The following is a 24,699-nucleotide window of genomic DNA, read 5'->3' as shown; positions in this document are numbered from 1 at the left end:
CTTTAATCTATCTTCCGCTGGCATATTTTCTTACGTTCAGAAACAAAAGGAGAGACTCTTGATTCGAAGACAACACAGACTTTATTACATGTTGTACACGCTTGATGTTACATGCCGGTCACCAAACCATGTCGAGCGCTGGCAATAACAACAAAGCTCTGAATTTTACCATACTCAGATGGAAAATAAAGACGCTTTAATAAACCCCTATATTCCCGGACACTCCCTCCAAAAACCCCTCACACTAACACTAAGGTATGATTAACTTAACGGTATCAAAACTCACCAATAAGACTATGCCGAAAAGTACATGTACAGTAATGTCGCAAAAAAACGTTAATTGTACACATTCCAAAATGAACATTACAGCTAATTTTTTTGTATGTGTGGCTTGCCGTAGTGTTGAGTTACTTGAAGGATCTTAAGTAAAACGATGAACGAGTAGTTGCGATTTGCTCCGGGTAACGACGTCACTGCTTGGCAGGAAGTGACGTCATGATGATGTCAAGACTGGCAGGAAGTGACGTCAGAGATGATCTACCCAATAGCTGTGTGGTGTTTCCACCCTCGATGTTAATCTCTCATCAGTTCAGACTTTGAACGGCGCATAAGATTTATAAATTCTAGAGGACAAATAGAAAAGGATAAATGAATATCAAACCACTTAAAAGATATGTGGTAGGAAAGATTAGCACAAATACAACAATTTACAAACAAAATTTACGAAGAAAATTGACAAACGACAAACTCCAGAATACTGCCGACTAACACATCGAAATATATATTAAAACCGAATTGATATGTTCGTTCACACAGAATCATTGACATACAAAGCACACAGCAATATGAGAGGCAATAAACAAAAACATCAGTAGAGTTGGACTTATACGCCATTCTATTACTTTTCAACAGTTGGTTTCAACGAAACTTTGGAACGGACGCAATAACTATACAACTTTTAAGTACAAGGACTATTTCTGACTTCCGATTAGTCGTATACAATACAGTTGTACGGGCTTCACATTGGACAAACACGCCAAAATTCACAGACGATGTGTATTAATGAAAAATTCCTCGAAAGAAAAAAAAGTTGGACCCGTTTTTGTAGGGAAATGGTGCGTTTCTTTTAGGGGCAAGGTTCTGTCTCTTTGTAACACGTAGAAATGATCAACTTCTAAATCTAGGGAGAAACTTTGATCAAATTTTCTGATTTAAGAAAAAAGAATACTGCCTTGCAAGTAAAGTTATTTTTCACGAAGTTGGCTAGATGAAGAACTGGCGTTTCCTAGGGCAGCCCACATTGCTTCAAATTGATCGAAAAGATGATTTGTCGTCAGTTTAGTAAAAGATTTGAATTGGTGTTAAAAGAAGCAGAAAGATGACAGCAGATTTCGTTCACGTCAATCCATGATGATAGTCACCTTCTGTAAGACAGTTGGACCACGTTAAATTTCCTTCAATGCGTTCTTCGACTTCCGGATGAGATCCATAAACTCTGTTCACAGAGGACAAAATGAACATGCCATGACATCATCACCGTGTGTAAGGTCATAAACATGCTCATGCTACCCTCCTGGCATGGGGGAGGGGGGCATGTTCACGTGATCATCACGTGACAGCATCATGTTCGCGTGACCATCACGTGACAACACCTGTTGGCTTTGGAGAGATCCGCGAAAACGTTCCTAACTCCTGCAGATGTTTTATCTGCTTGACCACAGTGGTGAAAAAGAAGAGGAAGTAGAGTAAAAAAAGAGAAGATGCGTTTGGTGTCAGTAATACCTGTGAATCCTGTGGACTAACTTAAGCCTCCTTCAGCGCATTCTTGGACTTTTTGATCAGGTCCATGAACTCTGTAGACAGAACATAAGGTTATGGGAGCTATCCTTCTCCGAGCTGTTAGTTTGGTGCAGTTCCAGATGAATCCGGTAGGGGAAGCCATGATGAAATGTCAGGGATTAATTCTGATGAAAACGTGTCGTTTTAGAAGGATGAGCAGAGGCGGGAAAGAAAAAAAACCTTGAGTTGAAAGTAGAAATAAAGGAGGAGATGGGAAGTTGATAGCAATGGAGGGCAGGAAATATGGCAGAGGAGTGGCTTTTTTGATGAGGTGAAAGAGAGTTTGAGGCAAAGCGTTGAGGTGTTAGTTGTTAAAGAGTACATGAAACATAAACAGAAGTGAAACAACAGAAACGACGAAAAATACAAACGAGAGTTGATGAATAGAAAGTGATAAAAAGTGACAAAGGCGAATAATTCTACATAGACGATGTGTTGTGAAAGTCGTGTAAGTGTTGTGGAAGTGTATGATCATAAGAGGATGCTGTCAACATGCAAATCCTTCTGTGCACTTCATCACCACATTGACAGATGGCGTCTGTGAGTGGTCGCTGCTGAGGAGAGATGCATCTGCAAGCATTCGACTCGCCAATCACCTTACTTCGCACAACAACTGGTATTTAGAGAATAGATGAAGTCCACAATTATATGACTCCGAAACATAAACATTTGGGTATATATCATTGATTAACACAATATTCGCATGCCTCAAAAGATAAAGGTACGTCTAAACAAGCCAACAGGTTCTTTATATATCACCATATACATGCTTATCTTACATGTGTATCATAGTATCATTGCCAACAAGACTTTATAACATACAAGACACATGCGTCGATTGACTCTTGTTGTACTGTGTAATAGCCAATCTGATCATGGGTGGTTTGGTATTTAGTGTGGATGTAGCTGGGTGAGTGACAGAGTCTGTGTCCGTTGGCTGAGTAGGAACGGGCTTGTATGGGTCATCGGGTGGGTGTTCGTTGGTTGGGTGGGTCGGCGTTTTTGTCTGGGTCAGTGGGTGGGTGTTCGTTGGGTGGGTGGGTGTCTGTTGTATGGGTGTATGGTTGGTTGTGCGTTGGGTGGGTCGGTGTTTGTAGTCTGGGTCAGTGGGTGGGTCGGTTTGTTCTATGTGTCAGTGGGTGGGTGTCCGTACCGGGGATATCGATGACACCGTTGCCGTCCTCATCGGCTTCCTTCATCGCCTCCTCTACCTCGGCGTCTGTCAGGGGCTCCTCGCCGACCTTCTGCATGATGAACTTGAACTCGTCGAAGTCGATCACACCGTCTCCGTTGGCGTCGAAAACCTGGGTGAGATGAAGACCGGTGAGTTTTACATGCAAGAAATGTCCATCAAATGGAAGAGCGACCCCAACTGGACAGTTCCTACCTGGTCCAAGACTGTAGTGGTAGTAGTAGAGACATACTGTGTACTACAGCAACGTAGGAGTTATACCGCCCCTTCCGATACCCTTTCTACTAGCTGACTACAAGACGGAGATGCGCCAGGTCTCCCGTCCCGGTGAATGATGTAAATTACCGTGTAACTGATACGAAGACTGTACTCTACTCTACTCCAGTCCACATTTTAACCAAACTTATCGACCCAGGCCAACGGGTTCGCGATGCTCTCATGCGGAAAAGTGAGGAAGTGCACCTTGAACGCCCTCAGGATCTCCTCCTCGTCGTCCTGACGGACCCACTTGGAGCACAGGACCAACCACTCCTCAGGGCCGAGGTTCTTCTTGTCTCCTAGAGAGGAAGAAGTAAATGGATCGACAGTGTGTTAATGAATGTTCTTCTTAAACTCTTAAACTTTGGCTGAACAATTGGAAAGTTTCGACTTTTTTCGTGTCCCGAACTGAATTATTACAAGAAATTTGCTTTTCTGCGCTGTGATTTTTAACGACAAGCTTATGGTCTACGACATTCCTCTTCTGTCTTGAGACTGTTAAAGTTTTTACAGTATGCCCAGAACTGTTTCAAAAATGTTCCCAATCAATTTGCTGTCACAAACCTCTCCTACTTTAGATTTTCAGCGAGGCTCCGTCAGAACGGACCATTGACAAGACTTTTGACAACATTTCCCATCACAAGACAGGTGGATTTTGTACTACACATCCATGTCCTTAATACATTTTGGTGTCGTAAACCTGTCGCACGAATCCACGACAGCAGTCTAAACTAGACTGAGAAATGAAGTGCTCACCCTTGGGTCCCCGGGCCTCCTTCATGATGGCTTCCGTCTCCCTCTTGGTGTATGTCTGGCCCAGCTTGGTCAGCATGTCCATGGTGTCTGAAACCGGCGCGATGTTCTCTGCGTTCCTGTCGAAGATGTCGAAGATCTTCATGCACTCTGAAACGGAGAGGGACGACAGTACATGAGTTAAAACGTATCTTTATCTACTTAATGCTGAACTACTATATTCTATCCTTGTAAAGCTGGCATCACTTATTTCCAAACCGGGGCCCGGCTGGGCTGTTGTGGCAACGACAAATAGACATATATACGTAAATACACACAAATAATACCCACGACTATTCTCTTTTACGTAGTTTGGTGTCCGTTCTATTTCATATTTGCAAGATACTTTTTTGTCGATCCCCGAAAGCTGCCCGGCCGGGCCCCGGTTTGGACGTAGGGCTAAACCGGATAAGTATATCTAATAAGTCGAGTGCTTTACCTTTATTTGATTGACAGGTTTCGGAAATGCCTTTAACTACCATCATGAGAAAGTATTATGGTACAGCCAGATGCATCATGGTCTGGGTCAAGTTCGTTTCACTTTGATCTGGTTCACATGTGGAGTTCAAGACCGACGCTCGCGGGCACAAATTAGACTGATGTTTTGATAGGCTTGTTATTTTTAAGACATTTCAGGACATTGCAGAACTATCATTAGATATATGGCTCTAGCAGCCTTTTGTCCTAGTAGTAGTGCTCTGTTTCCTTAACTTTATACGGCCTTAGGAGAGATGAAGATATTTATTCAAACGTTGCCTTATATCCATTTGGGTTTTGTCAAGACATTTGAGTTTAATGCCCAATAATGTGCTTCGTTGATTTCGTCAGAAAACGTGCTGTGTCGCTTACACGGTTGAAGCAACGACATTCCTGATTGGACGACGGCGGCTAACACGTCATTGCGCGCGTCAGCGTGCCTTGTGTGTGTTTGTGACAAGGACAAGCGAGATAAACCGGTTCAGACGTGTTCCCATATTGGGACCTACAGGAATTTGCTGATGGGCGCGAGCGAGGTCAGAGCTGGAATTATATCAGCTGTCGTGGACTGGTCCATCTGATGTTCTAAAGAAGGGGTGTGCAACGGCATTTTAAAAACAGCTATAATTTCAATTGTCCTCATGCAGTTGATACAATTACATCTGTCTTAAAAACACTTTTTGATGACCACGTGTATCTAGTAGCACGAATGACCAAGACTGAATATCCAAACGGAGTTGCGGTGTTTCTAGGAGCTCGAACGTCATGTCTGTTAGCTACGACATTCCACGATGTTAAAAATAACTGTAGCAAAGCACCACACATAATGAGACAATAGTTTTCACAATGACATTCTTGATCGGTACGAGTGCACAGTTTGCCCGTTTCATGACTCGTGCTCGTCCTGCATGTAGTTTAGCCTCGGGTACGTCCTTAAACGATGGTCGGTATGTTCGGTATGCAGAGTCCCGTGATAGCCGAAAGGGAAGCCTTCAAATAATTCCATTCCAGTTTCCAGAAACGTGCAGCCATCCCGCAAACCACTAGCGTCCCGCAAAAAGAGTAGCTCAGCAAGAAGTGTAGAATCGGAATTCCAGGTTGCGTGGTTTTCTTCTGTCGTTGTCATAGCGCGACAAGACGGACTGTCTTATTGGAGATACAGCGTGTTGAAACGTTCCTCTTGTCAGCCAACAACCAATCAGTGAAGGTCATACATGTACACACCTCCGAATTGCCCTAATAAAGCAGTCCTTTTAGAGCACTCCGCTCTGGTAAGGTGTTTTTTTGATTGTGACACTTGACATAGTAGAAGCATTTGCGTCCACATCGGCAGATGCAAATTTGTCCTACATATAACCTCTAACGCGTCACGCTCGTTCACCTTATCCGTGGGGTAACATATATCCGTTATTTTGGAAAAAAAAATTAGGGATATCAAATCGACAGACGCTGGTCTAAAATTGTGTGTCATCGACTTGATATAACTAAATACCCTGGTTTTGAAAACAACGGATAAAGGTTACCCCATGGGTAAAGGTGAACTTGCGTTATAGGTGAACCAAACTGATGTGTTATGTGTTTGCATGTTTACGTAGGGGGAAGCACCACTTACCATCCTTCTCCTCTGGACCCAACGCCCTTGCCTTTGGTGCGGCCTGAAATGGACAGTAAAATAACGTCAGAATTTGTGTACGATGTTCATTATCGTCAAAATAATAACCACCCTATATTTATTCGACCAGGTCCGCTAGGACCCCTAGTATGAATGGCTGAACGAATCTTTGATCTGTACATTGGACCAAATAAAAGTGTTCTGATCGACTTTGTCGACGTGTTATCTGTAGAACCAAAAGTGAGCCAAAACTTTGACAATACTTCCAATCGAATAGCGAACAGAGTACATGTAACGGCAGGAACGCCTGATCCGAAGGTGATTGCGAAAGTCATTTAACACACCGAACCCTCGATCGTGTACTGAGCGATTAAGTTAATAACCACGGATAAGTTCTACAGAAGTTTGCAAAATGGTACGTTAGAATGGGTTGCGACATTTACACTCCAAACACGTCGTAACACCAAATACATACTAATATGCATATATACTAATATATACAAGTAACATCAAGATGTGATATGAAAGGAAGTGGCAGAATATAGGTATAAAAACTCATATTTCTTTATGACATTTAAAGTAAAAGAAAAAAAACTACATAAAAACCAAGTTGTGCAATAAATTTTGTTAGGCAGAAGTAGCGGAAGTGGGTCTGACAACAGTACGTGGTACTAAGTCACGTGACACACACGTGATTAACACGTGATATACATACCGCTTTATCTTCCGCCTGTGACGATAAGAAAATACATCACAACACACAACACCATTAGTGACATTTTCACAGGACTGTCGGAAAATCTTGTCCAGACATAGACACATCTACGGCATCTATCTACTGTGGAATGGACAATGAATTATGTCTCTAAAGAATGGTGGTGTTGTGGTAGTTTTAATGATGGTCATAGTTTCATTATGATTTCAAAGAAAGGGAGGGTAATTTGACGAAGTTGTTTAATTGTGTTTAGAGTCATATATGAAGTCGTTATGGAGGAAAGACCGGTAAAATTATGATAATTCATCTCAAAAGGAGAGGGCAAGGTGGGTGATGCGTAAAGTGTCATGGCGGCCGCAAAGGAGGCAAGTTGCATGATGGGATAGTTGGTCACGTGGGTGAAGAGAAAAAATGGAGAAACACGAGGATTGGTCACGAAGATGAGAGCACGGCCAGCATGTAATGTTAGCTACACCGATTGAGAAGAGAGATACTTTGACTTGTAATTTGCCAGTTGAAAGTTTCACACAAAAATTATAGACATTGTGCTTGCAGATTTAGAGAGTGAGAAGAAAATGATACGATAGGAGATATGCATATGAGCTAAAAATAGTACCACACAGGAGTGTGCGAAATTATTCTGACACGTAAGATGATAACTTAGAACAAAACAATGAAAATTGGTCCGGAAAGGCTCTATAATAAACTGAAATATAATAATGCGCCCCATACACTGAACAAGACTTTAACGCAAATATTGCTGAAATAAAAACGAAATAAAACCAAACAAAAAAGCCATAATTGAAGGCAGAAGAGATCTAGAGGGAAATGTAGACCAATCCATGTTGGCTAGATGGTTTATCACGGTTTTGCAGACCGCTTATCAGCTTTGATATGTTACAGCTTTGGTAGTTAAGTGGGTGGGAGAATATGGAGTGTTTCAAACCATTCTATACATTGTCAACAATATTGCAAGAAAATACAAGCAGTAAATACTCGCAAACAAACGAATTCTATCACATAACACGATATAGTCAGTCAGAATGTAATATACATCAAAGAGTTGCTGTTTGGGTGTACTAATGCCTTCTCCCTGCCCCCCTCCCCACCCTGTCACAAAACTTCCCGTCGCACATACAGAAGCATGCGAGGAATGGCAAACTTGCTGGGCAGTGGGACATGCAGCCAGGACACGGCGACATTGCCATGCGACTGCTTACCATGCTTGTTTTTTCCCGCCATATATAGCGTCAGAGAAATTGATACGGGGAGGGCGGTTGGAAGAGCAAACGTGTGATCACGTGACCTAAGATAACCTCACAGACATTGACCGATTTTTTCTACCCCCACAAGTATTATAAAGGGTCAATACTGTTGCTAAACAACACCCATTTGGCAACTACCCAAAAGTGCCCACACAAAAAAAATTGAACTGAAAATGACATTTTGCATCGGCAGGGTAGAATTAACTGCAATGCGTCTGTCCTGGTATATTGTGTTGCTATTTTTGTATGCATGACTATGGGAGGAACGCCTGTGCCTAGATGTAAGCCAATTCTGTAGACCCAGTTGGCGCGACTTGTTAAAGATCAAATATCACGAGCTTGACAGCTACTCAAAAATGTACTGGGGAATTTTTTTACGCGAAGCCAAAATGCATATGATGAGAGAAAGGAAATCATTCATTCGCATTTCTTTAATTGTTATTAAATTTCTTTCAGCTCTTATTACAAGGTTATAGATTTTAAACGGAAGTTTTTAGAATATGCACAATTCATAACACTGTTTTGTGTTTTCATGTAGTGTTTTAATGAATTCACGAAAATATAGCTTTCTAGAATCAAGATGGAGAAAAATTGATAATGAAGTATTTTTTTTACAAATATAGAATATGGTTAGGGTCGCGTAATTAAAGCTGGCCGTATCATTTTAAGCAGGAATTTCGGGATAATGTAATGTGATATTTTAGGGGGAAGGTAACAACGCTGATGGTGGAAGGATATATTTAGAACGAGAGGACTGGAGGGGGGGGGGGGGCACACGACTCAAATCGTACTTACCACTGCATCACTCTGACATTTTCAGGGGCAGAGTGAATGAAAAAGAAGCGTTAGTGAGAAGCGTTCCTCGAAGATGTTTTACTGTTATACTGCATCTGCATTGCTAACGATAGAAGCCTCTAGAGACAGAGAAGTAAAAAGGGGGAGGGGTACTAGATACAACAGAATTGAAAAACTGGCTACAGAAATATTACAAGAGAGAAAAATTGATAAGCAATAAAGAGGAACAGTATACAAGTTAGATGCAGGATCATAGTAGATGATGTGTTGTAAAAATGCATCAAAGCACGCAGTAATACACGAAGGTTATTCTAAAGGTTCTGAAGGCCTCGTGGCCGCCATATCAAATCTAAACATGAACTCTGCATTCCGAAAATCCAAAAATAAATGCGTGCGGGATTTAGTACAAGCATGGTGAGATTTGCTTTCTGTTCTGTTACAGCAAGCAGGATCATTCTCAGTTCTAAAGCTCCGTGTTTTCTTCCCAGGAGGTCTTATACACTGTTTGAGTGGAAACTGTACACGTTCCTAACACCCCCGACAGTAGGTCCTTATCACTGACATATTACACATGTCGCTATGGCGAACTTCCCACTACAACGCAAGCAGCTGGCAGTCAAACAGCGAGGTTCACATCGCCAAAAGTTGGCCATTTCACTCGGGCAAACACATCAGCACATGCCTTGTAACGTCCAAGGGGAAAGGGTGTCTGACGGAAATTGCAGACGATACCTACCATTTTGTTGCTGGATTGGAAGGCTTGTAGAGACCCTGTGCAAAACTATCCACGGTAGGGAGCTATCGCAACTATTGGGTAAATATGTAGACCGCCGTGAAGCCCTTTTAAAAAGGAGGCTGATTTGCATAATGGATGCATGTCTCTTGCCGTAGTGGACGAATAAGGAAGTGTGCGCACGGGTCTGTCGTACCAGAGCCGCCTGATATTTTTGGAGCGCCTGGTCAGGGTCCCTAGTGCGGAGAAACATTCTTTCTTCACGGTAGAACATTCAAGATCCACAGCCTTCCTTCCATTTTCCTCCGTTTTCTGTCTTTCATAGAGCGCTATCTAATAGTTTACAATAAACATCACCTAGGGTCGAAAAATAATCAATGTATTTATAGGTCACAATTAGCACTATTCCTTTGGGTACGTGCAAATGTCCTCGTATATGCCCTGTCTAGCTGGATTCAAGCCAATGTTATATCACATACACGCTAGCCAGTATCATCACTCTATCTCGCTAGGAAACATAAGGCCCGTCAGTGGCATACATTAAATGCCAAGTCGACCGCCATGACTGTTAAGTTTGATGCAGTGTCTAGATAGAGTGAAACGCAATGCGGTCAGGGACGCACGGAGTTGACTTACGACATAATACGGTACATTCATTCCGTGACCTTCTAACACTGAGAGTTCGCGCCAGCAGGCAGAAAAGTTGGAATCGCCGATTCAGCACTTATAGTTATACTATACTTACCACTGCTGGAGAGGACGTCGTCTTAGCTGCCGTTTTCGCTGCCGGTTTCTTAGTCGCCATATCTTCAAGTAATCCTTCTTACGAAAAGCCCTCCTAAGACCCTATGTGCTCCTTGTACCGCGGCCTGCCCTGTACTGAGGACGGGCTACTTCAGCTATCCGATAAGACAGCGTAATTTGCTTTTTGCGTGTTTCTGTCCTAAATAAGGAAATGTCTTGTCGTGTGCTTGTATACCAACAGGATCTTAAAGTCGCCCGGGGATTGGTCGGTTTCAGAAAACAACTTGTCTCACGTTTCGCTTGATTGACATTTGTTTCGGACGGAGAAGATTCACAAGCAGACAGGAGATGGGTGAATCTTGTCTTCGAGAAGAAAGACGGAACTTAACACTTTCTTGTTGTCATCGAGCTGAAATGTTTTGCCTGGTTTTCTTAACCATGTTTACGTTGACAAAGACGAGCGCCAGGCGGGCGTGAATGTGTCAGACGTTCGGTGGTCAGAATGACGTCATAATCAAACGACTCGGACGGTTTTTGGCATCAGAGAGTGGGAACCAGAAAACCACTACAGCGGTTGGTGTATCTGGGAATCGTACAAAGTCGGAAACTATTTGTCAGAAGTTGGCCTGGAGGGGGTTTGAACCCCAAAACATAAGGCACTTCGTATGCTCTTGGCTGTTTCTCGTCAGATGACGTAGACATTTGAACTTTACTGACGTAAAGACAAGAGGTACTGTACTACAAAATGGGGGACTGCGCGGTCTAGATTCACCAGAGACTTCGACAGAACGTATCGTATTATCGACGAGATAGCATCATGTATATACGGATGCTATCCCGTCTATAGTTTCCTAACTGTGTCGGGAACGACAGTCAAAGTTTATTGCACAACATTTGTGAAACGGGTACAAGGTAAGGCAAACTTAAGTATATTGTAGAAGACAACTAGCTATATAGTAGAATTCAACTAATAACGTAACAATAGATGTAGATTTAAGGCTATGCAATATTCAAAGAACTAGTATCCAACAGAAACCGTGATGAATTCTATTGTAACGTTGGATACATAACAACAACTCTTGCACACGCTTGATTACACATTGCAACTGATCAAGGGTTAAATGGTATTTAGTTATTGTTGATAACAGTTGCTGTTGATTATTCATAAATGCAAACAATTCACCAGTCAGTCCGGAATCTCGCGTATACCTTTACGGTCTGAATTAAACAACAGTCCTAGGTTCACTTTAAAGAGGGCGTGGGCACAAAAATGCCCTGAATTTCCCCTGTAATTTCTAAAAATACGAAAAATCTTCAGCTGATAAGATAGTAGTCGTACAGTCAACGCTGTGTCTACCCTTTCCCTCTTTCACACCCTCTCTCTTCATTTGTACCAAAATTGTACTCTCCAAGCAGAGTTTAGGCACCGGCTGTTTTTCACGTTTTCTATGCTTTTTTATCGGGCTTTCAATGTTTTTTCTTTATGTCTCGCGCCCTAACTTGTACAGGCGCTGACCCTGGGGCGCGAGACATCAAGGAAGCTGTATACTAAATGAAAGCCCGATAAAACCGCCTAAAAACGTTACAAAAAAACAGCCGGAGCCTGACTTCTGCTTGGAGAGTACCAAAATTGTCGAATTCTTCTTATTCCCCGCTCAAGCCTTCAAGCATTCTCCTACGCATAGTCGTCTGTCTCAAAAATTAGCTTTGAGACGACTTAAGGGCCCTCAAGCAAGAAAAGCGAAAACGTTGGTCCCAGCACCAGTTATCCAAACTGACAGTGACCCGGCGAAGTTCAGTGTCAGCCCAAGACAAATATTTAGACCAGGCGAGGCGCGGTGGATGTTCCCTTCCTGGCGGCTAACACGACGTTTCCTTCTACTTCACCTCGGTTCAGAGTTAGACATGTTTCAGGCCACGGGACGTACCAAGATGGATGGAAGAGGAGGGGGGGGGGGGGTGAAGATTTGGGTGCATTTTCTTCCTACCTTAAAAGTCTGAGGACTCTCCTTCCTTCTGTTCTGCATTCTTGTTTCAACGTAAGTTAGACAACGTGGACGGACCAAGGAGAATCGGAAGGGACGTGGTGAAGATTTTGATGCATTTTCTTTTTATTCCAGAACTTAAAGCACTCTCTTTCTTCTACAATGCTAAAACAAGTCCGATTTTTTTTCCTTTCAATCTTTTCTTCTAGATATCTCCTTCCCATCCTTTGCAGTTTAAAACTTACGAGAAATCTTGATAAAAGTTGTATTATATCATATCGCCAATTGAGATTGACAAATCAGAAGGCTCCATTTTGCCATAACTAGCTATCATTACTCCATATCTAATACCTTCGCAACGATTCCATTGGATAACGTTTTGTAATTATTACAATAAGGTTACCATTACATGGCATGACAGTATCATGAAAGGATTATTTTATTACCTCTACGTTTTGCTATTGCTTGACTTCGCTCACTCGGTTTAGTCTGTAGTCATAGGAACAAATCATGTCTTATGACACCGTACAACTCAGGGCGGGTCATTAAACTAACATGTTGTTGTTTCAGCTTATTCGTTACGCATGTTACACATGATACTACAAAATTAAGATATCGTAGTGTTTGCAGTATGATAGGCATAATGTCAAGACGTCTGTAAAGTATAAATTTGTGAATGTTTGAAAGATTCAAAACCTGCCACTTAACCCCACTTGTAAAAATAACGTTTACGAAGATCCTAAAATAGCGCCGGTAGATGACAACATAAATGTTTGGTGGGTGTCAGTCACTTGACAAGACTAGCATGGCGACTTGACAGCCCAACAACGTTTTAACATGGTGTATTTTTTTAGCAAAAGTGCACCCATTATATACAGTGCACAAAAACTGTACCAACAGAGAGTGCAGTTGACGTCATACCATCTATCACCCAGTGTATGCCCACTCACACTCCCTTATCGGTTTTCACATTGACTGGCGCATGGAAAAATCCAGAACGTCTGAAAGACATTGAAAAATACTCTATTTCCTTAAAACGATCGAGTATTTAGTGTTTGAGCGTTTTGTGTACGCTCTTTTGGCCATCTACAGTATATGAATTTAGCCCGAGTACCTCTCCGTAGTGGCATCTAGCTCAATACTTTCGCTGGCTAACCACGGAAATATGAAGTACCCTGAAATGATATTGGATAGCCCCTCCTCAAAGACTTCTGGGTGACCCCCCACCCCCCTGCCCACTCCATTGGTACGTCTTAATAGGACACCGTTGAGTCAAACCTTACGGCGATGTCTCCGTCTGTGTCTTAAGCCTTAATGGTGGTTGCTTGTCATGATCAAGTCCAATCTAATGGTGGTTTCAAGGTTAAGGTCACGCGGTTCCGTACAAGCAAAAGTAACACAATACTATGTATTACATCACTATACCTTAACAACAGGAAATTAGCCTGGTAACCATTCTAACGGGCCGGTTAGGTGCGTTTTACCGTCCCCTCGTTTTCTGTCAGTCTACCTCACCAGACGGACAGTAATTGAAACCAAATTTCCAGTGAATATTTCCCGGCGTGGGCTACTGAACTGTGCAGGCGGGTAGCGCTACTTGCCTGAAGACGTACCAGAGAGCACTCGATGGTATGGTTTACCAAGCTTCGGAAATAGGATAGATAGTTTTGAACTTTTATAAACTGTGAGAAAAAACGAAATTGAATTGCATATTGCTAATTACGATAAAATGTTTAGTAGTTGTGATGGAAGTGGGAAAGAGCGGTATATTTTTCTGACGTGATTTTTCTGCAGTTTCACACCTTGTAACAGCGCATTTCAACTGTCAGCAGCAAGCCTAGCGGAACCTATGAGCACTGCACATTGTTGTACATGTAGCTGAAGTTGGCAAACCAATGCGTAATGTACTTGTTGAGATTCTTACACGTACCTTTACTTCGTCATTTCATTATAGCAAACACGCACAAGAAATTAGAGAATATCCAACGGTTTGTTCTGTTTCCACACACAACAAGAAATTGTGTATGTAAACAAATCCGTAGCCTGTATACCATGTTTACGTAATGTAAAACCTGGTATAAAATCTCCCTGAATGGCAAGTTTATGTTATGCCTTGGCGATCAAAGCAGGAAAAATTCAAGCAGTGTTTTCGTTCGAATTCCAATGGTCTATTATAATGAAAGAAATGCCATATCGAGTTTCTCCGCAAGAGGGCAATTTTCAGCGGTCGCAAAGAGCTCTTTGCTACAATAAACTTAGTAACACCTAGCTTGCTGTCAGGTGTAAAGAGGGAAAACCTGTTCCCGAAACTTTCCGGCACACCAATCTGGTGTTGCTACTATCTTACCAGAAATTGTTCTCCAAGACTTACTTTCATGAAGCCATGGGAACGAGTTTTGTGGTTACCAAGGCAACCAAAAATATGTTCCCTCTGCGAGATCTGTTAGTGTTACTGTTAGTAAAATTTCCAAACCAAATAGACGTACTTTCCTTCTAAAGGTTTGATTCAAATGCTCTCGAAACAAGTAATATCACGACATCTCCGACAAAATAGGGCCATTAAAGCCCTTTGTACCGTAAAACGCAACATCAAACACCATCCACACATTAACAGACTGTCGTGCAACAAAAAAGCGCGCGAAACAAAAGACCAGATGTCTTGACTGTCAACACAAAAGACAACCACTGTCAATATGTTCAATCTTGCTTGACATCGTGTTAGCATAGGCGGATTGTTTGGACCAATCACAGCAAGGGTTGTTTTGCCTTTTAGGGACCGGTATTGGGTTGTAGATTGGTAGAACTTTGACAGTATGGAATGTATGAGGTAGCATAGCATTAACCAGTACAGGGCCAAAGTCACTTCGGTGTTTAATTCCAAAGTACGCGTTTCGTCGGCAAGAGCAAGTTGTTAAAGATAGGCCGCGCAGCACTCTCAAATTACTTAAGATTTCTCTAAGAGACGCCAGGACAGGACGATGCCTTCTAGAAAAAGTGAGAACTTAAAGACCTTAGGATGAAAAGACGGGAACAGCAAAAAGGTAAGTTGCTTTTTTTACGAGTCCAAAACATTGTTAATATAAATGTCATATTTGTTAAGCTTTAATCAACGTTGGAGTTAGGGTTATTTAAAGACGGTGTACAGTCAAACCTGCCGAAGAAGACCACTCAGGGGACAGGTAAAATCTGGTCTATATGGACAGGTGGTCACTATAGACATGATTCTTAATACCTTTGTCAAAGGGAAAATTATCTAAGAGACCACCAACAAGCGGTGGTCACTTGTACATGTCATGTGTACGTGAAGACCCATTAAGACAATACAACATAAGACGAGACAAGACAATTCCAAGCGTAATTTGTAAACCAGCTATTTATTCATCGGGGGTTCCTTAACATTATCTAAAATCTAAATTATCTAAAATCTAGGTGATCACACGTTTGTGCCGAGTTGTTGGCTAACAAATCCGTCTGGATTGTACCGCAAAATTAGCTATTCCATACTTACAGAAAGCGATATGAAACTATAAAGTTTTCAAACTAAATACAGTCAAACCTGTACAGGTGGCCACCTCTACATAAGCCCTAGGACCACCTGGCTAATGTGACCACTATTTAGGTGGTCCCTTAGATAATTTATCCAATTGCACATGCATTAAGACCACCTGTCCACACATTTTATCGCGGCTTTCTAAAGTGGCCTTCTTGGGCAGTTTTGACAGCATCACACAAGCCCCGTTCCTGCTTGAGTTACCCTAGCGCGAGCTACACGTTCCCTGTACGGTTGAATGATCACTAAGTCCCGTTGCTCGGCTCTGTTCCGTACGCGTGTCAACAACCGGCTCTTAGAGAGTCAGACCATCACAAACGGCATGAACGGCAAAGGGCCTACATGGGGTCTTAGACAACTCCTAAGATTCCCTTTGAGCAAAGAAAACGTTTATTTCGTGTGTAAGGATAGAACTTAAACAAGTTTTAAATTTTCCTAGATCACCAATTTTTACTAAATAGAAGTAGATCTATGTCTTTAAAAATATCTAAGGTTGTATTGATAAGGTTGCATTGTATCAAATTATATACCAATTAGAAGTTCCTGAGATATGTTTTCTATTAAATCTTTCAAATACGCTTCTTGAATTTGCACCCACACTTTCTAATCTCATACTGTGCCAGGTCCCCCCTTTCACACCCTCTCACTACACAGAATTATCTTTTTCAATAAACGAATACCTCATATAGAAGTGTGTGATATATGCTTTCTGCCAAACCGTTAAAATTGGTTAAAAATTTGCTCCTACAATGTGTGATTTGCTACCATAGACATTTTCTAATCATACACCTGTGCCATGTACCCCTTTCACACCCTCCCACTACACAGAGAGTTATTTGCACTGGCATGTTGGCATAGCGGCCGTTGCTATCTCAGCCACGACCCGGGTATGGCAATGAAAACAAATTGTGGCGAAAGAACGGTTTGAACGACGTGTTTGTTCCCAGTCGATGTAGACCTAATCTGAAAGGCCAAAGTCTGCATTCCGCATGAAAAAGGTATGCTTTGCTTTCTCACGATTCTGTCAAATTTCCATTTTTGTTGCTTATAATGTGACAGAAAGCAACATTACTGAATGACATAACTCTAGAATGTGTCTAAATGACCCCTTTCTTTCAAAATGCTGTTGTTTTTCAGTTGTGTAATATTCGCCATTTTGTTTTAGTATCTTTGAGGTGAAAACTTCACCTTTATACAGTTCATCAGATACAATCTTTGGCCTTTGCTTGTTTAAGATCAATTAGTAGCTATAGCTTGGGTGTAACGCTATGCTACATTGAACATAAAAGAATCATACGGCGAACGACTGTTGTTATAGAGCGCCCCAGGATTTCTTGTTGCCAAGTTGAGAAACGACACTGGGGTTGTTATTCCACATAATGTAATATCGCAGCTGATTACACAAGAAACAGCTGTCCTGAAATGTTTCCACAAAGCTGACGCATTTAGCAATTTTACTAAATATCAGGAATATAATTAGCTAGTATCCTGTCTGTCCATGTCTTCAAAATAACATAGCCACAACTCAGTAAAAGGCATTGTCAAAAGAAACAGAAATATTTTATTCATGAACATATATGATTAAACGCAAGATAACGTAAGCAACAGGATTAGATAGCGAAACGGTCAGATGTTTTAGGTAGCACCATCTATCTTTCCTTTGTGATTGAACAAGGTGTATAGTCCAAAACTTATTCAACCGAAACTATGACCATATTTTCATATCATCGATGTATGTTTATTTACTATTTTGCTATGACCATATTTTCATATCATCGATGTATATTTTCATATCATCGAAAGTATGAGGATATCCAAAGATGATATCAACCATACAAGCGTGTTTGTTCTATCCATAATTTTACATGAGATGTACAAGGTTCGAGTTACTGTTTTACGGGGTTCCCATGGTGAGGTATTACCGGTTGAGACCTGTAGATTACAAATCAATCAGTACATGCCTAAAGGCGTATACAAAATGTAGTGGAAAGCAGAGGTTGGTAGGTCTATTTTGGATCGAACGTAAAATGAGGTCAATGGCTTCAGGACCACTGCCCAAAACATCGACCTCCCATGTGGTCTAGTGGTTAGGATTTGTGGCTTTCACCCACAAGGCCCGGGTTCGATTCCCGGCATGGGAAAGGAGTTCTTTTTGTTGCTCTTTTTGAAGAAAACGTGGTGTGTAATTACCAGTAGAAAACTTTGACGTTTCATAGAATGGTGCGTACAATACTACAATGATATAATATCTAACACCAAGAAATTAAAATAACCATATTTATGAGAAATGTGAGAATAATAATGCGCGAAGTAAATTTACTGTAGTATGATTTTCATGTTTTGACCACATTTTTACCGGTGTCACATCAATTTGTTACCCCCCCCCCCCCTCCCCTCCGACGTAGACCCATGTTATGCCAGGCTGTTCCAGAAGGTGTCGGCACCCGATTACAGCATTGGAAACTCCAACTATTGCGGGAAAATGATGTGTCAGCTACTTAGCTACCAAATTGGATGGTTATCTTCTTTTTTGAAAAATTTATTTTGAAATTTGGCCCAGTCACTCTATATCACCACACACATCACTGACTCGAATTACTGACCAGCCATGTATTGCCATGCGACCGGCTGACATGAATCTGTTCGGGCCTATTGACGCTCAGTGCCCGTGACTTTGCCCCCTATGGAAGCGTGATATTTAACCCCTCTAGCGGCATTTATCATTGTAGACCGGCCAAATAAACTATGGCCACAGCTGACCGACTGAGATCCCATCTGAAAAAACTTCAAAGATCTGGAAATGGCGGTGTCCAAAATGATCGTGAGTTTTTTAACCTCTAGTGTGGTGTGACTGAAAAGCAATTTGTATACGAGGACAAAACAACATCTTTATTGTAAGGTATTCTGGGTCAGGGACCGGTGACATACGTCGTACGTTGATTGAACGATTAATTTCAAACTTTCTTGGGAAAGTTGTGCACCTGTCGTACAAAATACAACTGTCTTGTTACCGAAAAGGATGTCTAAATCCTTGGCGGTTGCTTCTGTCTAAGCCTGCTTTAAAATGCTACGACATGAAAATCATAGAAGGACCCACGACGAATGTGAACGACAACGGCCGATTGGGGAATTGAACACATGACGTCAGAAATGTGTTGCATATAGCATAACTGACCGGTCTTCTACAAAAAATAGGAAAGGGATTGCTAAACATTTTGGCAAATATCATTCGTTCAGCGTTTTCCAGTGTTATTTTTGTTTCGACCCCCCGGGAATCTTTTCGCTAATGTGTAATCTTCTGTCCTCTTGTTGATCAAACGTTTAGTACACACCGCTTACTGACAGACTTTATTCACCCACAGTTTACCTACCCTAACTTTACTCTGGTTCTACATGCGCGGTCACGTAGGCTTTGTTAAAGCCAGAATAGCTCCGTGATTTGATTTAAACCCGGATTTTGGTCTTACCACTGGCAGTTTGAAGTATTTACCTACGAAGGGTGTTTGTTTTATACTTAGGTGGGCTCAGTAACCTTGTATAACACGTGTCACGTGTCAGACGGAGAATAATGGGACACAAAAAGTTCCTGTCGAAACCAAATCACCAAGACAAACAACTAACATGAGACGCCACATATAGTACAAAGGCATATGGTGTGACCATAAGAAAAGACGAGAATGTGCTATAAATAGGTTGTTAAGATTAGGTTCTTGTCTGGAAAATAAACAAATCACCAATATCAACAATGTACTATCAGTGCCAGTGCATATAGAACTTGTCAGTATCACTAATTTTACTTTGTTTGTTTTTGTCAGGCCGTACAGGGAGGATGGAGCGAACAACAACACGTCACATACCCCAAGTCGTCGGGTTCCCCTCCTACGTACCCAGTGCTTTACCGAGCAGTAGCAGGGAAGAGCGGCCTCCGGCGGAAGCTAGCAGCATTGCACCCAGAGACTGGTCGTCCAAGAAGCGGTCAAGTCGTAATATTCCTCCAAAACAACTTCTACCTCAGCGATCACAAACCTATCAGAGGACCTACACTTCAGCAGTGTACACAACCGATTTTCTCCGTCGTTGTAACGACATGAGGAAAGCCGGTGTGCTTTGCGACGTGAAACTTCGCTCGGGAAGGAAAGTCTTTCTCGCGCACAGAGTACTACTAGCCGTGGCGTCTGACAAGCTTGCCTTCGAACTGGGAAAGATCCCGCCATCTACTACACAAGTAGAATGGACTTCTGCACTATGGAAGGACGTTAGCTGTCATGCAGTAGAGAGCCTACTTGAATTTATATACACTTCAAGAATAGTCCTAGATTCTGACAGTTACCAAGATATTAGAATCTTGGCATCTCGTCTGCAGATTGAACCTCTGCTGGAAGTGTGTCAAAACTTCGGTTGCCACAAGTCTCGGAGCACGACCTTTACGACAAGTCACGGAAATTTCGTATTAGAGAAGTTGTGTGCCATGAGGCATGACGGGAAGCTTTGTGACGTCATCCTAGAAGCAGGTGGTCAAACTCTCGCGGCGCACAAAGTAGTTCTCGCGATATTTAGCGACTACTTTCGCGCCATGTTTACGGCTGGTATGATGGAGGCGAAAAGTGGGAAAGTACAACTAGTAGGCGTGAACTTTTCTAGTCTACAGTCAGTTGTGACTTTTGCGTACACTTCAAAGATTACGCTATCAATGGAAAAAGTAGAAAATGTGGTGGACCTGAGTTTTTACCTGCAATGTGCAATACTCACTAACCTTTGCGGTGACTTCTTGCTGTCCAACATTAATATCTCGACCTGCGCAAAGATATCTAAAGTTGCAAGTGATTATCACATGTTGATGGTGCAGGGACGGTTGGACAAATTTCTCGCCGAGAATTTCGCAACGTTCGTTCAAACAGATGCTTTTCTTGACCTTCCCATGTTCAAGGTCGCCTGTCTACTCATGAGCAACTCCTTGAACGTTAGTGAAGAAGACGCATTTGAAGCCGCACTGAAGTGGCTTTGTCACAAAAAAGATCGTCTGGAATTCACAAACTCCATCATGAAACACATTCGGTTTCCTCTCATGCAAATCGCGTACCTAGAAAATAACGTGGCGACCTCTAGCGTAGTATACGGGAACAGCAGCTGCCAACGAAAGCTGGAGGAGGCTCTCCGTTACCACAAGGACCAATACTCCCAGCCGTTACAGCAGAACGCTTGCACCAAACCTAGGGCACTCCATGAATGCCTTCTTGCCATTGGAGGAATCAAGTCACGTGATGGGCGAGGGAGGACCAATAAAGTGCAATATCTCAACCCCCTAACCTCCCAATGGACAACGCTGACAACGGCGAAAGACTGTCTGACCCATCGTGCCGTAGCGGTGTTGAATAATTTCGTGTATCTGCTTGGAGGTGAAGCCAACAAAAGTTCCCGATCGGCGTCGAGCACCTGCTGGAGGTACGATCCCAGGTTCAACAGCTGGCTGCAGGTGGCGTCCCTTCAACAGCCACGTGCTGACTTCTGCGCATGCGTCCTCGACGAGAAAATTTACGCCATCGGAGGACGAAACGCCAAGGGTGAGCTGTCTTCAGTCGAGGTTTACTGTCCATCCTCGAACGCATGGCAGTTCACAACGCCTTTGAACGTTAAATCACTCTACGGTCACGCAGGCGCAACACTCGACAGGACGGTTTACGTTTCCGGCGGAAATGTAGGATGGGAGCACCAGGATGCATTGCGAAGCTTCTGTCCTAAAGACCGTAAATGGATCAACATGGCACCTATGCAAATTGCTCGCACCTTCCATCGCATGGTGGCTATGGGCGGGAAACTCTTCGTACTGGGAGGGACTTTCTTATCTACGACAAAAGTCTTAAAGACATCCGCAACTGTGGAAAGGTACAACCCGAAAGTGGACCAGTGGACAATGGTGGAAGACATGTTAGTACCAATGTCAGAACCCGGATGTACGATCCTGGAAGGTCGAATCTATCTCCTTGGAGGGCTCACCCGTAACACGACTTCCCGAGCCGGGGTCGAGACCCTCTCGGACGTGCAGAGCTACGACCCCGACAGGGACGTGTGGAAGGCTGCCTGGGATTTACCCGAGGCGTGGACGGGAATGTCATGCTGTACGTTAGTCCTGCCACACAGAATACTGAAGGGAGACCACTTCACTACTTGATATACATTGCAATAAAGATTTATAGCGTTGGTGAAATATTATTTTGTTTGAAGAAATTGCAAAAAAAAAAACGTTCTGATACTTGCAAGTATGTGTCGATAATACATTACACTTGGCAGCTTTGAGAGTAGTTCTGAAACATGTAAGCAAAGGATTTTTAATGACATTGTATTTAGTAAATCTTCATCATATCATCAGCATTAATAACTCTGATTGTACAATACACATGAGAAGAGTGACTTTAATGCTAAATATTTTGTGTTCAGATGTATAATAAAGAATATCAAGTCGTTTGTCTAGATCGGTGTGGATTACTGGCTTACTCTTTATGAGTCCACAATTTTTCTACAATGTACTCTTGGCCCTTGATACAAGAACCTATTTCTGCCTATGTTGTACTACTATGCAGCAGTGTACATAAACTCATTATGACGCAAATAGATATCGAGTATTCGGATTTAACAACAAAAAATCTGTAGCTTACCATTACATGTATCTACAGCCAATTGATGAAAGAGCATTTGATAAATCATTTTAGCCAGTCTTCTCTTCAATAATGCGTGATATTCTTGTCTAATGTGGGGTAGTTGGTGTCCCATAAGAAAGAATAGCCTGAGCTATCTACTATTTCTAGCCGTAGTCAGCTTTTTTGCAACTAGCTATTTAATTGCTTTGCCATGTAATTGACACCCGAGGCACTGCATCTACGCAGAGAGAGGGTGCGGGTTAAGATAAGTCTCAAGAGTGCGACCACTCCTTCCAAATTCACATTCCAAACTAAAATTACTTCACGTCAAAATTATAAGGCAATACGCAGTCAGTTATGTTTTCTATGTTGACAGACTTGCAAAGTTTTCTTTGTCGCTTGAAAGAAATGTACTTAAGGTACCAAAAGACTAGCTACTGACGTTATGAACCCTTTGCATGGGGAGTATAAATTACGGACACACGAGGCCACTGTGAATCTGCAGTGAACGCCGGGTAGAGTGGCTTATCAAATCCGTTTTCTTCGGTGTGTGTGTAAATGAGGGCTCCGGTAGATGCGTTGAAGAAGGAAAGTTGACCATTATCGTAGTCGACGAGAATGCCGATCCTGGATAGCAGTGGACTGATGTTCACTGTAAACAATTTCTCTCCATTAGAATAGAAAATATATTTGGAGTGTGTCAAGGAATTGAGGTCAAACGCCCACGACTGTGTGGTGAAGATAATATCCTTGTTTCGAGGGATGTCTCCATAGGCTACACCTAGGCTATACATACCCCCCTCGACACTCACTTCCCAGTAGTGCCGACCTTTTTTGATAGACTTGTCGCCTAGAACCGAGTGCCCAGTGCCTTCTGCTACTGTGCCAAAACGCACTGATACGTCAGGAAGAGACAACGGGGACTCTATGCATTTTACGCGAGTGTTATCCCGTGAAAGTAAGAGGTGCTCTGAAGCCGTGTTGGGATCCAGTTGGAATTTGAACGGCATTGTGACCAGTTCGATGGTGCTTGGACAAGACCTGCCAGCTTTGCTTTTAGAACTGACTTCAAACTTGTTCTTTGTCGCAGGCGCCAAGCCTCTGGCTGTATATGACAAACCTCTAACAGTGGAAACAGTGTCAATGTTGCCGACTGCATAACGAATGTCATAGACATCAGCCTCTTCCACTGGATTCCACACAACACGAGCTTCCTCCATCGTGCTACCGCATTCGTCGGCTTTGATAATAGGGGCGGCAGGGGGTGAAGCAATGTCGATATTCTCTAAGTCTTCTTTCCAATGTTTCAAGTCAATGTTCATCTTGTCAATCTCACATTTGACCTCCTTGACATTGGTGTTCAAAGTCTTGATGGTAGCCTCTATTTTAGCCTTCACCGTCTGGTCAGTCAGCAGTAAGCTGGCGTGGTCAGTCTCCTCCATGGCCTCCTGTGCGTAAGACAGGGCTGTGCGCGCCTTCTGCATGCCGTCAGTTGCCCGTTTGATGACTTCATGTAGATTGGCATCATCCTGATCTGTTGTACGCTGCAGCTTTTGGTGAATTTCTTCACTGCGTTGTCGGATCACTTCCATAAGACTGTTACACTGCTCATCAATTTGAGTCTTCAACTCCTTTGTACTAGTAAAAGAGAAGAGTTAAATTGGTAAACATCAACAGATTATTAAAAAAAACACGAGATATCAAACCAGAAGTTCCGTTGAATTACCAAAGACTCTTTTAGGAGACCCAGTATCGAACTTTGTTTTGCAGACCAAAATGAATATCAGGTACCTAACAAATATCAGACGGACACACACACAGCACTAACTTCTCGAGGCATGCTGTCCATAAAATAAGTACACCCAACCAATAAACCACCGAAGGACAGCACCCAAAACATAAACGTCTGGGTAAGGAAGGGTAGCGAAGGTAATGATGTCACCACTGGTATCAATATCAAGACTCTATCAGACGACTTCTGACGAGGCCCTTAATACCTTCGCCAAGAAGGCTAAGTTCTCGTGTTGTTAGTTGTTGCTTGTTGAAAAGATAGGCTCACACTTCCGAATACGCATGCGCGGCGACACCTTAACATGTACCAACAATT

At 42.5% G+C, this 24,699-nt stretch overlaps 3 protein-coding genes and 1 non-coding gene across 13 annotated transcripts in view; 2 read left to right on the top strand and 2 right to left on the bottom strand.

Moving 5' to 3' along the window:
- Window positions 1-62: 62 nt before the first annotated feature.
- LOC118405387 (calcium vector protein) lies at window positions 63-10,554 on the bottom strand. Of its 9 annotated transcripts, none has more exons than XM_035804880.1 (8): window positions 9,682-9,781; window positions 8,946-8,957; window positions 6,171-6,213; window positions 4,046-4,192; window positions 3,494-3,588; window positions 2,993-3,143; window positions 1,783-1,853; window positions 63-623 (listed from the first exon to the last, which is right to left on the bottom strand). In XM_035804880.1, exons 1-7 carry the CDS (start codon window positions 9,682-9,684, stop codon window positions 1,804-1,806), a joined length of 501 nt encoding a protein of 166 aa, XP_035660773.1. In that variant the 5' UTR covers window positions 9,685-9,781; the 3' UTR covers window positions 63-623; window positions 1,783-1,803. The 9 variants fall into 9 exon arrangements, with proteins under 9 accessions (XP_035660773.1, XP_035660772.1, XP_035660771.1 ...); XM_035804879.1 differs by lacking the exons at window positions 1,783-1,853; window positions 8,946-8,957 and adding exons at window positions 1,422-1,495; window positions 6,886-6,900 and having other exon boundaries at window positions 9,682-9,763; XM_035804878.1 differs by lacking the exon at window positions 8,946-8,957 and adding an exon at window positions 6,886-6,900 and having other exon boundaries at window positions 9,682-9,758.
- A 4,432-nt stretch (window positions 10,555-14,986) lies between these two features.
- LOC118406072 (kelch-like protein 9) lies at window positions 14,987-22,321 on the top strand. 2 transcript variants are annotated; one of them, XM_035805930.1, is made up of 2 exons: window positions 14,987-15,448; window positions 19,773-22,321. In XM_035805930.1, exons 1-2 carry the CDS (start codon window positions 15,424-15,426, stop codon window positions 22,124-22,126), a joined length of 2,379 nt encoding a protein of 792 aa, XP_035661823.1. In that variant the 5' UTR covers window positions 14,987-15,423; the 3' UTR covers window positions 22,127-22,321. The 2 variants fall into 2 exon arrangements, with proteins under 2 accessions (XP_035661823.1, XP_035661824.1); XM_035805931.1 differs by lacking the exon at window positions 14,987-15,448 and adding an exon at window positions 16,822-16,955 and having other exon boundaries at window positions 19,773-22,320.
- Window positions 18,027-18,098, top strand: Trnae-uuc. Its single transcript has one exon. It is a non-coding gene; the product is annotated as a tRNA-Glu (tRNA).
- The window catches only part of LOC118405415 (E3 ubiquitin-protein ligase Midline-1-like), a 4,891-nt gene continuing 2,424 nt past the window's right edge, over window positions 22,233-24,699 (bottom strand). The window contains exons 5-6 of the mRNA XM_035804913.1: window positions 23,405-24,223; window positions 22,233-22,259 (exon numbers count right to left, since the gene is read on the bottom strand). Of these exons, the coding sequence (XP_035660806.1) occupies window positions 22,233-22,259; window positions 23,405-24,223 (846 nt within the window). The remainder of the gene's footprint in view (window positions 22,260-23,404; window positions 24,224-24,699) is intronic.

This window comes from Branchiostoma floridae, chromosome 18 (genome assembly GCF_000003815.2).
Source record: "Branchiostoma floridae strain S238N-H82 chromosome 18, Bfl_VNyyK, whole genome shotgun sequence".
Lineage (NCBI taxonomy): Eukaryota > Metazoa > Chordata > Leptocardii > Amphioxiformes > Branchiostomatidae > Branchiostoma > Branchiostoma floridae.
This window is presented reverse-complemented; position numbering and strand designations above follow the sequence as displayed.